The sequence below is a fragment of the Amblyraja radiata genome, chromosome 9 (genome assembly GCF_010909765.2).
Source record: "Amblyraja radiata isolate CabotCenter1 chromosome 9, sAmbRad1.1.pri, whole genome shotgun sequence".
In the NCBI taxonomy this organism is placed as follows: Eukaryota; Metazoa; Chordata; class Chondrichthyes; order Rajiformes; family Rajidae; genus Amblyraja; species Amblyraja radiata.
The window spans coordinates 34,840,794-34,855,850 of NC_045964.1; the positions used below are offsets into that span (position 1 = coordinate 34,840,794).

Genomic DNA, 15,057 nt, shown 5'->3' on the forward strand with positions numbered 1-15,057 from the left:
GGGGGTTGATGACACCAGCCCAAGGCTACTGAAGACTTGCTCTTCAGAGCTGTGTGGTGTTCTAACACACCTGTTCAACCTGAGCTTGCGTCTACAGAAGGTTCCAAGGCTGTGGAAAACATCTTGCCTGGTACCTGTCCCAAAGAAGACCCATCCCACTCTCCACAATGACTACAGACCAGTAGCGCTCACTTCACATATAATGAAGACATTTGAGAGACTTGTCCTTTCCTACATCAGGACTAGTGTGTCAAATCAAATGGATCCTTTACAGTTTGCATATCAGCCTAACATCAGTGTCGATGATGCCCTCATTTACATGCTGCAGAGGGTGTACACACATTTGGACACTACTGATACATCTGTGAGGATCACATTTTTTGACTTCTCAAGCGCCTTCAACACAATTCAGCCCCGACTGCTAGGGGAGAAGATGGAGAAGATGAAAGTGGATCCATCACTGGTACTGTGGTGTTTGGATTACCTTTCCCTCAGACCACAGTACGTGCGCCTACAGAACAGTGTCTCGGGCACCATCTTGAGCAGCACAGGGGCTCCACAAGGAACTGTGCTGGCTCCGTTCCTGTTTACCATCTACACAGCGGATCTCCAATATAACACCAACAGCTGCTTTTTGCAGAAGTTTTCGGATGACACAGCTGTTGTCGGCCTCATTAAAGGGGGCAATGAGGAGGAGTATAGAGACATAATAAGTAACTTTGTGGAGTGGAGTGCGCACAATAACCTCCATCTTAACACCAAAAAAACCAAGGAGATAGTTGTGGACTTCAGGAGGGGGAGGAGGAGGACTCAAGCAACACCAATCACCATTAAGGGCACTGAGGTGGAGGTGGTCGCTAATCACAGGTACCTTGGGGTGCAGCTTGACAGTGAGCTGGACTGGAAGTGTCATATGGAAGCGGTGTACAGGAAGGGACAAAGCCGACTGTATTTTAAGGAGGCTGAGGTCATTTAACATCTGCCAACCCCTACTGTGCAGTGTCTACCATTCAGTGGTGGCCAGTGCTCTGTTTTTTGCTGTGGCCTGTTGGGGAGATGGCGCCCGCATAGCGGACAAAAACAGACTGGACAAGCTGATCAGGAAGGCCGGCTCAGTGGTCGGGGCTGAGCAACGAACGGTCCAGCAGGTGGCAGAGGCCAGAACTCTGAACAAACTGGGTTCAATAATGACCAACCCCACTCACCCACTCCATGCCCTGAAGGTGATCAAGAGCAGCATCTTCAGTCAGAGACTGATTGCACCAATGTGCAAAACTGAGAGACATAGGAAGTCCTGTTTACCAGCTGCTATAAGGTTATATAATGCGCATAAATAACTGCACTTTTTTTTTATTTTTTAATTAATTGTATTTTAACTTGTATTTTGACTTGTATTTTAACTTGTTAAGTATGGAAGCCATTTGAGGAAATGTGTGGTGTTATGTCTGTCTTGAAGCTGTCGTGGCACTGTAATTTCCTGTAAAGGATTATTAAAGGTATAATCAATCAATCAATTAATCAGACCCTGTTTATCCAGATGCTTATATATATTATCTCTAAGTATCTTTTCCATTAATTTGCCCACCACTAATTTGCCCACCACAAATACATTTACCTCTCCCCCCCCCCCCCCCCCCCCCTCCAGTATTGGATATAGGTTTTACTGACAAAAAAACAACATATAATAGTTATCTCTGATTGTTAAATGGACAGAAAATGGACAGCACAGTGGCACAGCAGTAGAGCTGCTTTCTCATAGCACTAGAGACCTGTTTCGATCCTGACCATGGGTGCTATCTGTATGGATTTTGTATGTTCTCCTTCTAACTGCATGGGTTTCCTTCATAGGTATAGGGACAGGTGTTGCATCTCTGGCAGTTGCAGGGGAAAGTTCCTGAGGAGGGGGTGGTTTGGATGAGAAGGGGTGAGTTAACCAGGGAGTAGCGGAGGGAACAGTCTCTGCGAAAAGCAGAATGAGGTGGAGATGGGATGACGTGGCTAGTGGTGGGATCCCGTTAGTGGTGACGAAAATGTTGGAAGATTACGTGCTGTATGCGATGGCTGATGGGGTGAAAGGTGAGGACTAGGGGGACTCTGTCCTTGTTGCGACTGAGGGGAGGGGGGAGTAAGTGTGGAGCTGTGGGATACTGAAGAGACCCTTGTGAGGGCCTCGTCTATGATGGAAGAGGAGTACATCCATTCTCTAAAGAATGATGACATCTCCAATGTCCTTGTATGGAACTACTCAATTGGAAGCAGATGTGGTGTTGACGGAGGGATTGGAAGCAGGGGAAAGAGTCTTTGCAGGAGGCAGTGTGCGCAAAAGAGTAGTCTGAATATCTATGGGAGTCAGTAGGATTATAATCAATGTCAGTCGATAGTTTATCTCCTGGGATGGAAACGGTGAGATCAATAAAGGGAAGGGAGATGTCGGAGATGGATTAGTTTAGAGAGACAGCGTGGAAACAGGCCCTTTGGCTCATCGAGTCCAGCGATCGCCCATGCACTAGTGTTATCCTACAGACAAGGGACAATTTACAGAAGCCAAATAAACTATAAATGTGCCCATCTTTGGAATGTGGGAGGAAACTGGAGCACCCAGAGCAAATCCATGCGGTTGCAGGGAGAAGGTACAAATTCTGTACAGACAGCACCATCAGGATCGAACCCAGGTCTCTGGTGCTGGAAGGCAGCAATTGTGCAGCTGTGTCACTGTGCCAGCCTTATTGTGAATTTTAAGACTCGTACGTGACCATTATGTTTGAACAGCTGAGGGAAAGCTGCATTGTCAGAATGCAATAGAAGAAATGCTGAACTAGGTACAAAGGATCATCGTTGTGTCTGGTGGGACGATGTCCTTATCCAACATCTGCAAATATAACAGATTAACATTTTTGCTGCACCTTGGCTTTGTGAAGCCCAAAATAGCTGCCGTGCTTGTCAATGTTTTCAGAAGGCACCAATGTTGGAGGTGTACTTAACAGTGAAAAGCAGTATTATAGACTGCAAGATAAGTTACCAAATAGGGGCAGACAAGTGTTAGAAACATTTTTAACATATAATTATGAATTAAGATAAACACACAATGCTGGAGTAATTCAATGGGTCAGGCATCATCTCTGGAGAAAAGGAATAGGTGACGTTTCGGGTGGAGACCCTTCTTCCTGTCGGATGGTCCCGGAGAGGTGGTGAGGGTTGGAGAAGTGGTGGATGTTAGTGCTGCTTCTCATGGTGGGATGACGTCCTGGCCTCATGGTGGACAGGTATCGCGGTCAGCAGAGGAGCCCCGGGTCCTGCGGGTGCCTCGACCCGAAATGTTACATATTCCTTTTCTCCAGAGATACTGCCTGACCCGCTGAGTTATTCCAGCATTTTGTATCTATATTTGGTGTAAACCAGCATCTGCAATTCATTCCCACATGAAGCTTGAATTAAGACAGTTTGGCAGAGAGAATTAGGAGAATCAAATGGCACAGTTCTAAAGAGACCCAGGTAACATAAGTATTTGGGTTTACATGCACATAGGTCCCTAAAAGTGTCAGAACATGTTGGGAGGGCTGTTTACAAAGCATATGAAATCTTAGGAATCACGAACTGCGAAACCAGGGTGGTTTATGTTGAATCCTGTACAATAATGATAAGGCTACAACTGGAGAATTATATCCATTTTACATTAGGAAGGAAATAAGGTTCATGGAGAGGATTCAGAAATACTTTATCAGAAAGGTTTCATGGATGAGGGATTCATTACAAGGTTAGATTGCAACATTTGATGATGTCCTCCTTCGGGCTAAACAGGTTAAGAACAAATTTGATAGCAGTGTACATGATCACAATGGATTTAGGTAGGATAAATTGCTGAAAGCTGTTCCTTTTAGTGAATGATTCAAGGACCAGGAGAATCAGATTCAAAAAGATATCCAAAAGAGACAGGAGAAGATGACAAAAAACATTTTTTTCAGTAGTTAGTGGTTATGATCTGGAAGTCCCTGCCCAAACTGGTGGTAGAAACAGTCAATCATGCTTTTTTAATAGGTTATTGGATAGCAATTTTGATAAAATAATTTGCAGGATTGCAGAGAAAGCTGGGTGGTGGGGGAGGAGGAGATGCCTGGGACAATCTTTCCCAATCAATCCCTCCTTACCCAAATGAATCTATCATCTGCCAGTTATTGCTACACCCCTTGGCTGCACCTCTTTCTACCAGCTATCTCCCCTTCACTCCATCAGCCTGAAGAAGGGTTCCACCCCAAAATAATGTCCATCCATTCCCCTTCACAGTCACTGCCTGAACCGTTGAGTTCCTCCAGCAGTTAGGTTTTGCTCGAGAGCAGTCTCAAATGCTATACAGAAAAGCTGCGTACTCATTAAGCTGAACGATGGCCTTCTGTGCCATATTTATGAAATTATCATACAACCACGTCAATGTCGGTTTTCTAGAAGTAACTCTGCCTCCCCATTGTTTCAGCAATTGAGACAACATTTTAAAAAATGGACTCAAAATCTCAAAGTTGGGGAAAGAAACTGAGCTTAAAAGCTGATCAAATAGTATTGGAAAGCCTGAGCAGCATTTTCACATTTTAGATAATTCAGAGCTGAGAAGTTTATTAAGAGGGTTTAACCTTGATTATTTTATATGCAGTTTGTTTTGCCTTCATGCTGAAAACTATTGTGTCTGTGTCTTGGGTTAAAAGCCCTGAATTACCCCAAGATACGGGTAAATTAATTGCATTGTGCACAGGGGTTATGGAATGCATTTTGAATTGAAAATGCTAATGAATGCTATTGGGAAAAGGTTTGTGGTCTGAAGCCAGATTTTAAAAGTACAGGATTGAAACAGAATGGTAAACATTGCAGGTAAAATATTAATAGTGCAGGAAGCACCTGGGATTACCTGAAACAAATCTGTCATAGACTGCGAGGTGTTTGGTGTAAATTGCTTCCGCTAATAATCTGCAACAATCAGTGCTATGCAACGGAGTCGTACTGTCGGAATTAAGTGATCTAAACCCTTGAAACTCTGGTGACATAAGTTGAATGAATAGCATTGTAATATCAGCCAACTGAACATTGTAAAATCACTCCCACACTTTGCCCTGACTTAGCCTTGGAGACAAGAAATTGTAAGCAACCTTAATTGTTAACCCACTGAGTACTGCATTTCATTTGAATCTTACTAAATTTGAGTCTGCATTCTGTAAAATTATACAATTGAATAGCACACAAGGGAGAGAGAATACATTACTCATTTTGTGAAAGATCTAGCTTTGCCCTTTTATTTTTGCAATGCCCACATGCTAGCAGGAGTCTCAAAGGACGGCATCTGAACTCCTTGGGTTGGCGAGTAAGATTGCAGAGAAAATCCTGAATTATTTGATGAATGCTAAACTATTTATGTTTACTGGTTATATGCACTCTGTTTCTAGGGAGAGATACAGCTTATCAATCTGGAAACCAGAAGAGATGCTGTGGAGCAGATGTCACTGAAGCTATATAATGAACAGTATACGAGCAGCAACAAACGGAAGCAAGAATTTGCCGCAATGTCAAAGGTCAATCGAGTGGATGCTTACAGGTATCAAACTTACTCCTCCATTTTTCTTTTCATTTAATCTATGCTTAACTGAATTAATTATTCCATGAATATTGTCTCATAGCACTTAACTACATAATAACATATAGCAAGCTTTACAACTAAACAATATATTTAAGCAGGAAGCCATATCAGGTCCTAAATCACTGTCCATATTTATCCAAGATGTTAATAAAAAAGATAATATAATGCCAAGAATATAGACACAAAAAGCTGGAGTAACTCAGCGGATCAGATAGCATCTCTGGAGAAAAGGAATAGGTGACGTTTCGGGTCAAGACCCTTCTTCAGACTGAGAGTCAGGGGAAAAGGAAACGGGTGATATAGAACAAATGAATGAAAGATATGCAAAAAAGTAACGATGATCAAGGAAATGGTCCATTGTTGGTGATGGCACCTGTAATCCGGGTTTGACTGGGACCCCAAGCTATTGTTGTTGATAGATACAGAACTCCCGTTAGTTAACTCTATTTGCACCTTTTATTTAAATTATGTATTTTAACAAACTCAATGTGCTAAAATTAATAATCTAAACGTATCTGTTGTGTGCACATGTTTTGAGAATTTTGTCACCCTGAGTCATTCCAAATTCAGTGTGTATCTACAGCAGGAGAGAAAATACAGGTTGTGTAACCCAATCACATTTTAATTATTTCTGAGGGATCGACCTTAATGAATAGAATGGAAAAAGTAAAAAATCTGTACATATTATCACCTATTCTGTGCACATTTGCAGAAAGAATTCCTCGGGTATCTGCGTAGCAACATCATAAATGTGTTCAAAAGGACCAATTTTGCTCCTCCTCCCATGGGCTCTGTTTTGTTTTTTTTAAACCTTTTATAACTTATTAGATTGTGCCAACAAGAAAATTATGATTGAAGTGTTAATACTTTGGTTGCAGAAAAGATATAAAACATAGAATGGTCGCAAGGACACTGTACGTTTTATCATATCTGAATATCCCAATACAATTTACAACTAAATCGGTGCTGTTGAAGTGTAATCACTGGGGTTAGGCAAAAATCGTTGTCTCCAATGTTATACAGAGCAAGCTCCCACAAAATCCAAATTTGATTTTATCAAGAAAGTCTGCCTTGGTAAAGCTGATAAAATTATCCATTTTAATCAGCACAATGCACAAAGGTACATTGCTCATCTTTGAGTAGTGGTATGGAATCCCTTATCCCGAAGGCACAAATTTATCATCCAAGGTATTATCGATCATTGTCAGCCAGTGATCAAATCTCTGGAATAACCCACAATCTTCTGATTCAATCGTAGCCAGCCGACACCCTAAATATCTGGATCAGTGGAAGCCATATTCTTAATATTGGTCTGATGTGCCAATTATAGTTGTACCATAATGTCCATTACATTCCAGTGGACCTCTTTACTGATATATCTCAAAAGTATCCACATGCATGACAAAGAAACAAAGGTGAAGATGCTGTTCCAAACTTACGACATGTGTAAATTCTTTATTGTACAGGAATACATTAATTATAGACATTTTCAAACTAGCAAATGATTTGAATTGTTAATACTTTGGGAGACAGAAAAGTTGTTTTAAAAAATGTGATCAAATAACCTATCATTTAGAACTGTTGCTAATAGAGTTTTCAAACTAGGGCAGGGCAAGACCATCACAGTGACTAGCAGATCGCTGTGGCGTGTTGTAGAGCAGAGGGATCTAGGAGTGCGCGTGCATATTTCCTTGACGGTGGTGTCACAGGTAGATAGGATGATCAAGAAGGCTTTTAGCACATGGGCCTTCATTCAGGGTATTGAGTATAGAAGTTAGGAGATTATGTTATAGTTGTACAAGACATTGATGAGGCCACATTTGGAATATTGTATTCAGTTTTGGTCACCCTGTTATCGGAAAGCTGTTATTGAGCTGAAAAGCTACAGAGAAGATTTACAAGGATGTTGCCAGGACTCATGGGCCTGTGCTATAGGAAGCATTTGAGCAGGCTAGGATTTATTCCTTGGAGTGCCGGAGGATGAGGGTATAAGATAAAGGTGTATAAGATCATGTGGGGATTAGATAGGATAATTGCACGGAGTCTTTTACCCAGAGTATGGGAATCAAGTACCAGAGGACATAGGTTTAAGGTAAGGGGGGAAAAATTTAATAGGAACCTGTGTGGCAACTTTTTTACATATTGTGTAATGGGGGTATGGACCGAGCTGCCAGAAGAGCTATATGAGGCAGTACTATTACAACATTTAAAAGACATTTGAACAGGTACATGGATCGAAAGCTTTAAAAGGATATGAGCCAAACGCAGGCAGGTTGGATTAATGTAGATGGGGCATGTAGGTTGGTGTGGGCAAGTTGAGCCGAAGTGCCTGTTTTCACGCTGCATGACAATGTCTATGACTCTAACTATTTCTATAGGGTTTTTTTCCACCAAAAATAATACAGAAATGGTGAAGGAATGCAGGATAGGGTTGTACAAAAAAAAGAGGTTATACTGGGGCTTTGTATCTAAATGAGTACACATTTCACACTTGTAGTGACTCCAAACTAGCCTCCAATGGCATACTCTGTGGAGCTACAGCCCATTTGTATTCTGCACAATTTTCCATCCAAGAGTTGGCAAATTTGAAGGTGGCGTCACAGATAGATAAATAGGCTTCATCACATTGGGCTTCATCAGTTAAGTTGGAAAGGGTGCAGAGAAGATTGAGAAGGATGTTGCCAGAACTCGAGGGTCTGAGCTATAGGGAGAGTTTGAGCAAGCTGGGACTCTATGCCCTGGAGCGCAGGAGGATGAAGGGTGATCTTACAGATGTGTATAAAATCATGAGAGGAATCGATCGGGTGGATGCACAGAGTCTCTTGACTTGAGTGGAGGAATCAAGAACCAGAGGGCATAGGTTTAAGGTGAAGTGGAAAAGATTTTATAGGAATCTGAGGGGTAACTTTTTCACGCAAAGGGTGATGGGTGTATAGAACGAGCTGCAGGAGGAGGTCATTGAGGCAGGGACTACCTCAATATTTAAGAAGCAATTAGACAGGTACACGGACAGGACAGGTTTCGAGAGAAATGGGCCGAATGCAGGCAAGTGGGACACGTATAGATTAGACATGTTGGTTGGTGTGGGCAAGTTAGCTGAAGAGCCTGTTTCCATACTATATGACATAGAGTCTCTATGATTCTATGACTAACTTCCAGGCAGGTTATCCAATGTTTCCTAAGCTTTCCACAAGAATATATACAATGATCAAGGTGACTGAAACTTTCTCTCTACCTTGTGGAGGAATTATTTTCCAAAATTTCTTAACAGGGGACCAGTCAGAAATTTGCAAAGAAGAGAAATACATTTTCCCTCCAGAAATGTACCAATTCCTTAATATGAATTGATAGTGACAGGTAGCCAATACCCAGCAGTGTCCAACACTGCTAAGTTTAGGCATGCCTCAGTCAAAGAACTCTACTCAAGGGCAGGGATAATTTTAAATGGTCTCCACAAAATCAAATGGGATCCAAAACTAATTTCAGCTCTCTTTCGACTATAAAATTCAAAATCAGCTGGCTCATCTATCCCCTCTAAATGTTTTTATGGATATTTATTGAATCTATAAATATCCATAAAAACATTTATTAAAACTTTAGGAACATACAACAAGAATAAAGTTTGAGTTTAGTTTATTGTCACGTGTACCGAGGTACAGCGAAAAACTTTTGTCGCATGCTAACCAGTCAGCAGAAAGATAATACGATTACAATCGAGAATACATGATTACAATCGAGACCCAAGCAATGCAGATATTTATCAAGAAAGAGCATTTTTTAAATATTACATTTAATTTGAGATTTGTTTTCAATTAAATTATTTTTACTTCAGAAAATTGTACAATATAGTTTCATTTTTGAAATTATCTGTCATATATAATACATCAGATTATGTATTTGCGAACCAAAATAAATTGAATGTATTTGACTTTAACTGTGTAATATAAAGGGGGCATGCCATTTTTTATGTACATTTAATTTACATACTTGAAGAAGAAACTAGTATATACGTTAAAATATATTTACACATATAGTGCAAAACTATGGAATTCATAATTTCAATTGTTAAGGATAAATATATTGATGTAACATTTTTGAAAAATAATTATTTTGTCCAATGAATACATTTTTGAAATTTACAGCAAAAAACAATTCCTATTATTGATCTACAGCAGAATTGCTATCTTTGCTGCTCAGATCTATTTTTATCGAGCCAGATTTATCTAGTTTAGTTGGGAGCTATAGCATGGCAACAGGCCGTTCAACCTATTGAGTTCACCTGCATGTCTTTCAGTGTCCTGTGGTGTAAGTGAATGTCCATGTCAGGAATGACATTTAGTTAAATTTTGAGAATTATGCATTTCATTGCTGTATGAACTTTTCACAATTATCACTTCCTGCCACACCCAAGATTGTACTTAACTCATGCACTTGGCTATGAACTGAACATGGCTTTAATCCCTCTATGTTCTTCAATCTAATGATTTATTTAAGTGAAATCTAATGAATTCCTATTGAATTTTAACGATTACTTCCTTTTTGAAAATTCCTTGTTTTGACATTTTGGCCTCACCTTTGCATGGGACATGTCTTTTGGGAACACCTGTCTAGTGCTGCATCCATCCTTTTGAGCGCTTTGGCATACTCACTCATGCCCAACGAAAATGTCTGCCTGAAACACGTTCATCTTTTTTATAAAAACATTGGCTGCAGGTTTGCCATCAGTGCTGTTATCCCTCGTGTGTACCCAATATCCATCTATTTAGTTGATGCTGAAGAAGACTACATTGAAATTAATGATATGAAACAGGTTAAAACATTAAATAGGCATTGAATAATTTTGTCCATCATTTCTCCTGAATATATTGTGTTGCATTTCCAGTATGTTGAAATAATGACAAAATACTGCTTGTGGTGTTATCATTACTGAACTCTAATAATCTGACATTTAGTATTTCTCTCTCTCTGTTGCATTATTACTTTATTAACCATGTTGTGCTATGTACTTTTATTGTCGAATTTAATGAAATCTCCCTGACTAGCTTTAAGTTTTAATTTTTTTTAACAAGCAGTTACTTTTTCCAGTCCGTATTCATTCAGGAATACATATTTTATTTATATAATGCATAATACATTTTTAATTCTGCATTCCAGCCTTTTGGACTTTGAATCAGAACACCAGGAGCTGTGGGATTGGCTGATTGACATGGAATCCATAGTGATGGACACCCATGACCTGATGATGTCAGAAGAGCAGCAGCAGCATCTTTACAAGGTTAGAGCCTATGTTACTGTCTTTACGTGGATATGGAAAATCTGATTATCCTGACAAGTCTTTCTCTCGGAGGACATCTTGACGTTCATTGCATATATCATGCTGCCTATTAGAATTCCCTTCCCTGTCCCCAACTTCATTTCCACCTCCTGTGTGCCGGCAGAGAGTGTGGACATCATAATTGCCAAAGAGTTCCCTTTATCACATTCGATTAAGTTTAATTTTATAAAGAACTGAAGGATCCTTCCCGTAGAGGAGCAGAAATAAAGGAGACAGGATTAATAAATAGACTGAAACAGAATGAATAGTCAATGCAAGTACGGGCTTTACTTTACAGCTTGTGATTTTATTTGAGGCTTCAGACAGATTAGTCTGCCCTTCAGAAGCTGTAAGAACAAAATTTGCCAGGAGTATGGTTTATCACTCAATCGATACCAGTCAGCTTTCAATGAATTTTTATCAGTTATAAATAGGGCAGCCTCTCTTGCATTGAGTTGTTATTTCACATAAGATTAAAACACATTTTTTAGACTCTAATATTAATCTGAATTTCTACAAAAAGAGAAATGAGGAATGTATATTTCAGCACCTTTCCGTTACATAATCTATTACATTTTCTATTTTGAAAGATATTACTTTATTCTTTTACTGATGAAAACAATCTCAAAGCTTATACTAGAGCTATGATGGCATTTTAAAAAGGAAAAGGTGTAATCTGTTTGAACATTTCAGGGGTTATTTTCAGACAAATCTACACAGCAGTAAATCTGCCTCGTTTAGGCTACTTTTTATTGTTGTAATTCTGACAGTTGTCATCCCTGAATTGCTTTGAACATATGGCACATTTCAAAGAGCAGATTGTGAATTGTAAAGGAAAAAATTAATAACCACCATCAGAATTGACAACAGGATAATGACAAGAAACAACCACCCTCTGGCTCTTCTGGTAATTTTTCATTTTTACACAAGGAATGGAAATTCAAGGTCAAACAGAAGCCTACCGCTTATCTTAGTAGCTTCATTGGAATTTACTATCATTTTAAAGAATGGCAGTAGGAGAAATGTCTCAGGTCTAGGATTGCGTATTATCAGCAAAAGTAATGGAAGCAGCTACGGGCATTGTTTGTCACACAGCCGGTGGGGGGTGAATGCCACTAATCCGTAGCTGATGTACAGGGGTGATAGATAAGGGGCAATCAGATTTTGTATTTTCGAGAAACCGTGAGGAAAGCAAACAGACCGCATGCAGGAACAGCCCTGGGAGAGAAGCAAGGGTAGCTGTGAGAGCAAATCACACATGCATTCTCCAGGGGCATAGCTACATACACGAAAAGAGAATTTTTGAAGCACAGTAGTAAGCATAGAGGAGTTTGTATTCTTTGATTTATATTTGAATGCACCATGTTTGGGGTCCTTCTTATACCTGGATGAAACTGGCATGCTGCTAATTAGTGGTGGGCAGTGAGGCACACACAGACTCCTGAAAGAAGCAATTCCTTTAAACTTCAAAGCAGCCCTTAGCAGAGGAGGGCTTGTTCAAAAGAATCAAGCACACTGCTTCATTTGCTGTTACTATCTACTCACAGCTTTGTTCTTCACCTCCACTGAATCTATCTTTAGAATTGCCTTTACTTAGTTCTTGTTTTTGTTAATTGCTAATATAAAAGTATTAGTTTTCCTTTTTTCCTGGAAAGACAGAACATTTTCTCCTGCACTAGTATGTTCACAGAATGAAAGTTTTTTGAACAAATTCAGATATCCGTCATTGAGCAGTAAATTTTGTTTTAAAATGCTGCAAGTTGATAATATGCAGAGCTGGCAAAATAATACAAGACTAGATTTAGCTTTAATATCGGCACAGTGGCGCAGCGGTAGAGCTGACGCCTTACAGCGCCAGAGACCCGGGTTCAATCCTGACTACGGCTGCTATCCGTATGGATTTTGTGCATTCTCACAGCGACCACTTGTGTTTCCTCTGGGTGTTCCGGTTTCCTCTTTTGGATGAGAGTTTGTCATTTAAATGGCTTCTGCAAGTTGTCCCTCGTATATAGGATAGAACTAGTGTGTTGGTGATCGATGGTCAGCACGGAATCGGTGGGCAAAGGGCCTGTTTATCACACAGTATCTCTAAAAACAAAATCAGCTTTGTGATCCACTTTCTTCTTTGCACATGATGGAAGCATGGTCAACTAATTTGGAGTTCAAAGTAGTGGACCAACAACCATCCTACTCACCTCTCATAAAATGAGTGTTTGACATTACAATTCTGAAATTTAAAGGAATATTACACTGAGTTTTTCCAACTGAGATATTTACACATAGGTCTTACAGTGGTATTCAAAGATGCCACCATTTTGTAACTTTTTTTCCTCTCTAAGAATAAGAACTTTCTGCTGCTTATCTTTTTAAACTACATTTCCATCTGTGGCAAATAGTGAGAAAGAGCAACATTTTTGTTTCTGTGGTATTTTGTGGTGCTTCCAATGGGGGAGGGGTGGGAGAATCTTTAAAAAAAGTCCAAACTCCTAAAGATATGCCATTCTGATGTTGCCTTGCATTTGTGTATAAAAGGTTGATTTGTTTATTGAAATAATGTAAAGTGATTGGCTGGTGAGGGGTATTATTCCATAGCAGAGTGCTGTGCTCTAAAGCTGTCATTTGAATTTCAGTTGCACAAACATCCACATTCTCAGAAATCATGCATTGACCCATCTACTAATGGGTTGATTGTAAGAAAACAAAGGTTTTGTATTGGAATGAGATGCTTGAGCTTTCCACTTAAGAGCAAACCTTTGAATTTGCACTCCACAGCAAATTGAAGGAAAAGCTCATAGAAAATAATCATTTAAAAAAATAACAGATGTACAAAGACTGGTTTATTGTATTTCCATGGTGTTTTCAAGATACTGTTGTGTTTATCTTATCTTGATGCATAGTCGTGATATAATTTTGCTTTTGCAATATGGTCTAATGGCAGTGTTGTATATTGCATTCTTAATTATGTTTGTGTGACCACCAATCCCAAGTGGCTTTATTCCTGTTGAAAATATGCCCTGCCTCCATTTTACGGTTTCAGTGAAGCATATTAATTCCAAGTTAAATAGCTCTGAAGAATGGCTCTGCTGCTATGTTTTCCCCGTTTCCTGTCTTTGATATATCACCAAAAGACTAGTCTGAATCTTTTGGAAATTTTCTGTCTTTGGAAATGATTCCTCTGGCTCCAACCTTTCGTCAAGCTGCCAGCTATTGTTATTGCTTGTGTCGTTATGTATCTGATTTTATTTTGTCAAGGTTTGGGCCAGCACTTATCATGCTACTTTGCCAGCTTTTCGAAGCAAGTTTCAAACTATTTCCAGATTATGCATTTTCCTCCTACAGATTGACTTTCACCACAGAAGTATTTGCATAGTTTGATGCACTTATTGCATTAAAGCCAATTTATTGCGACAGTTTCCGAAGCATGCTGAACTTTTCAGTGTCATCTATCATCAGCTGTATGTATTGTCGTTTATTAGTGGAGTTATTCCAACTCCACTATGACTTCACTCAATTTAGGAAGTTCAATCTGGCTGCAGCTAGATTTTTCTCTTCTGGTAATCACTATAACATTAATGTTCAATACAGTTGCTGACATTTAGCCCAAGTTATGAGCTACCTTTGATTTTTGTTATCAATTCAAAGAGCTGGGTTGTAGCCAGGATTAACATAAGTTTAATACACAAAATGATTGACATACACATTCAGACACAAGTATGTTTATGATGATTTTGTTTTTCAGTAAAGTTGGCACTTATTTTAATAGTAATCTATCAAAAAAAAATTAAGTATTAATTAGTATTTCATCTCCAGCAGAAGGATTAAAACATAAATTCTTGGCAAGAGACATAGTAATCATTTTGGAAGAAATGAGAGGGGAAACCAAATGCATGGGACTAATCATATCGGAACTTCATATTAGACATTATCTATAACCTTCTGGGTGCTCTATTCCCAGTGTACTATTGTGTCAGTGTCCTTAGACAGAAATGCCAGAACTGTTCATTGCTTCAATTTGAAATATTAACCTACATTTCTGTTGCAGTTGCTGATTGATAAACTCTACATTCACAGTTTTTTAAATTTTCAAATTTTGAATTATTTAGCTCTTACAGATTTAAAACTTTTT

At 39.3% G+C, this 15,057-nt stretch overlaps 1 protein-coding gene across 4 annotated transcripts in view; it reads left to right on the forward strand.

The window, feature by feature from the left end:
* The window catches only part of akap6 (A-kinase anchoring protein 6), a 382,452-nt gene that overhangs the window by 231,459 nt on the left and 135,936 nt on the right, over positions 1–15,057 (forward strand). For all 4 annotated transcript variants that reach the window (XM_033027101.1, XM_033027098.1, XM_033027099.1 and 1 more), the window contains 2 exons: positions 5,427–5,575; positions 10,772–10,892. In XM_033027101.1, coding sequence (XP_032882992.1) covers positions 5,427–5,575; positions 10,772–10,892 — 270 coding nt within the window. The remainder of the gene's footprint in view (positions 1–5,426; positions 5,576–10,771; positions 10,893–15,057) is intronic.